At 36.7% G+C, this 2918-nt stretch overlaps 1 protein-coding gene across 1 annotated transcript in view; it reads left to right on the forward strand.

The window, feature by feature from the left end:
* Window positions 1–1188, forward strand: part of PDCD6 (programmed cell death 6) — an 8073-nt gene extending 6885 nt beyond the window's left edge. The window contains exon 4 of the mRNA XM_010079844.1: window positions 653–1188. Coding sequence (XP_010078146.1) covers window positions 653–751 — 99 coding nt within the window. The 3' untranslated portion in view covers window positions 752–1188. The remainder of the gene's footprint in view (window positions 1–652) is intronic.
* Window positions 1189–2918: the final 1730 nt, after the last annotated feature.

Below are 2918 nucleotides of genomic sequence, written 5' to 3' on the forward strand. Positions count from 1 at the left end.
AGAAGAGCAGAGTAGAGGGGGAGAATCACCTCCCCCGACCTGCTGGCCACGCTCCTCTTGATGCGGCCCAGGATCTGGTTGGCCTTCTGAGCTGTGAGCACACACTGGCAGCTCATGTTCAAACTTTGTTGTAAACTTAAATGCTGGTAAAGAGGGCTCTGAAATGGAGACTCATTCAGCTGGTGTTAGTGAAACCACACTGGTAGTTATCTTGGTCCATTATCTGTAGTGCCTGGCATCTCTGAAGTTTTACAGAGACAGCTCAGATACTACCACTACATAAAGCGTATTTGGCTAGAAGATGAGAAATAGACACAGTACTTGTTGGATTCTGTTTACAGCTGACTCTCAACTGTCTAATGAGAATTGTGCATTGTCCCTCTGCCTTTAAAGCCAGTTATAAAATGCTGTCTGGTCTCTCAAGAAGTGCCTAATATTGTATAAACTGGTTTTAAAATCAGATCTGGTACAAAGCTCAAGCATGAGACATGGCAAAGAGTTATCTCTGTATGCACAAGATTGTAAAGTGTCTACAGAGGGGGTAAACAAGGTTTTCATAAAGCTACAGAAACCTCAATAGCAAGGGGAATACATGGCACTCTGAATTTTCCCAAGGTACCAAAATGTATGGGTTTTTTTTTTTCTTTTTCAGAGGTTGACTGATGTGTTCCGACGTTATGATACTGATCAAGATGGCTGGATTCAGGTGTCCTATGAGCAATATCTTTCCATGGTCTTCAGCATCGTATGACACTGATAACTAGGAAATGCACACTGGCACTGCACAGACTGGAATTGCCAAATGATCCTGTACTGAAAAAGATTATTGATGTATTATAATGGATATAACTTCACATTCTTAAATTTTGTATGTTGCTCATCACCTTCAGAATGTGTACTTGAGTTGGTTTTTATTTTGTATGATAGTACAATATGACCATCTCTGCTTACATTTTCTGTACAGAAAGCACAGAATCTAGATTTAAGTGGTGCAATGTCAAACTTAACCTTTTTCCACATATCCTGCACGGGGAAAAATGACTCTTTAGAAATGCCAAATGAAAATAATGCTTGTTAGTTTATAAAAGAGTTGAAAGTCAGAAGTTGCACAACATGTTTTGCATGTGCCTTACTTTTATAAGCTTTAATGTATTAATTTTTAATACAGAATTTAAAATTAAGTAAAAATATTATATCCACTTTTGTAGTCTACTTCACTTTTGTACAGCTTTTTTTCAAGGACGGGGTGATTTTATTTCTGTGTTTTAGTTTTCTGCTGTTCAGGGGTCCCTCCCACCTAACAGCAATGACCTTTTTTCCTTGCCTTTTTATTTTCTAGCTGCCTCCTTCTTTCAGGGTAGCCTTGGAATATCTTCAAATAGAACTTCTTCACACCTGTGTGAGCTCCCTACAAAAATAAACTATATGTAGCTACTCTGGACATAACCACTCTGCTTAGTAGGCAAAGTCTTCCTTTTTGTGGAAGTGGCCTTGAATTAAGTGTCAAACATTCTCAACACCTTACCCTCCATCTCACCATGTACAGATGGAGAGGGACTCAGTGGCAAAACTGAACCAAAAAATGTAATGACTGATTCCAGTTGCACATCATCTCCTGCAGTGACTTTGAAGAAGCAACGTGGAGGAAGCAAAGATCAGTTAACAAGTTATCTTTGATTGCTCTAAGAAAATATCAGACCACCACTATCCAAAGCACTTAAAAATACTCAAACAGCACTATTACTTACTGTAACTTCTACTCTTCAGTCTGTGGTTACAGGCAAGAGCTTTTAGCCAAAAAAGACTTTTTCTTAAACTGTAGCAATACTCATATATTCCTAAGTCCTCGCCCATCCCCAACTCATTGTATGCAGGCCGTAAACTATCTCACTTTGCTCCTTTTCTTTAACCCCCTATAAGCTGGATTTGATTACATAAAGCAGACATGTAAAGCAAGGCATTCATGAACATAAGGCTCAGAAGTGTGGGGAAAAGAAGATGCAAGTATGAACCACTGATAAACAGTAACCGGTAAGTATTTCTCAGTTAGTGTGTCTTTTGATTATTTATTTTTCTGTTATTATACCTGATTGCTTTATAGGTTCTACTATTTCTTAGTATGCCTTTGCCCGTAGAAAGAATCAAGAATTTTTATTTTAGTATGGATCAATCCATCAAATGAGTTTTCAGTTGATCTGTAACCACTTCATTCTGAATAACATGATTAAAAAAAAGTCTGCGTATGTGATGTCTCTTTTTACCCTGCAAAAATGAAAGCAAGTAATATGCCCCATTACATACCAATCCCCTAGAATAGATTACTTTTTCCTCATATAGCATCACATAAAAACAGATAATACCTTTGCTGTGACATTCTCCTTTCTTACAGAAATGTAATGTATCAATTTCTAAAAATATGATAATTATAAAGCCTTAAATTAACTGAACTGGCCTTACATTTGTGTGAAAAAAAGGTAAACCTGTATTTTCATGCAATGGACCTGTATTTTCAGTAAATCTTCTTCCTAAGTAGATAACATAAAAGTAAACCTTTCTTTTTTTCTGAGTTGGGAAGGGTGTTAAAAGGGTTATTAGCTTTTTGCTGACAGAATAACATTAACATATTTTCAAAAAATAACAAAAGCTTTTTCTGTAATATACCAAGACATAACAAATACATTAAAAAAGCCTCAACAAAATAGTATGTTTTGTTTGTGCAAGTTTGTGTTCCAGCTATATTTCACATGCTAAAAAATGAAACCCTACCTCCCTTTCCCCTTCCAAAATCAAACACAGAATTAAGTGCCGTTTCTTTCCTGAAAGCCCAGAGATGGAGATTCTTGAATCTGTTCATCTGTTTTCAGTTCAGCTGTTGTTGCTCCTTAATTTTTTCCTCTAGTTTCTACTAGCACATTGAT

This window comes from Pterocles gutturalis, unplaced genomic scaffold, assembly GCF_000699245.1.
Source record: "Pterocles gutturalis isolate BGI_N339 unplaced genomic scaffold, ASM69924v1 scaffold29009, whole genome shotgun sequence".
In the NCBI taxonomy this organism is placed as follows: domain Eukaryota; kingdom Metazoa; phylum Chordata; class Aves; order Pterocliformes; family Pteroclidae; genus Pterocles; species Pterocles gutturalis.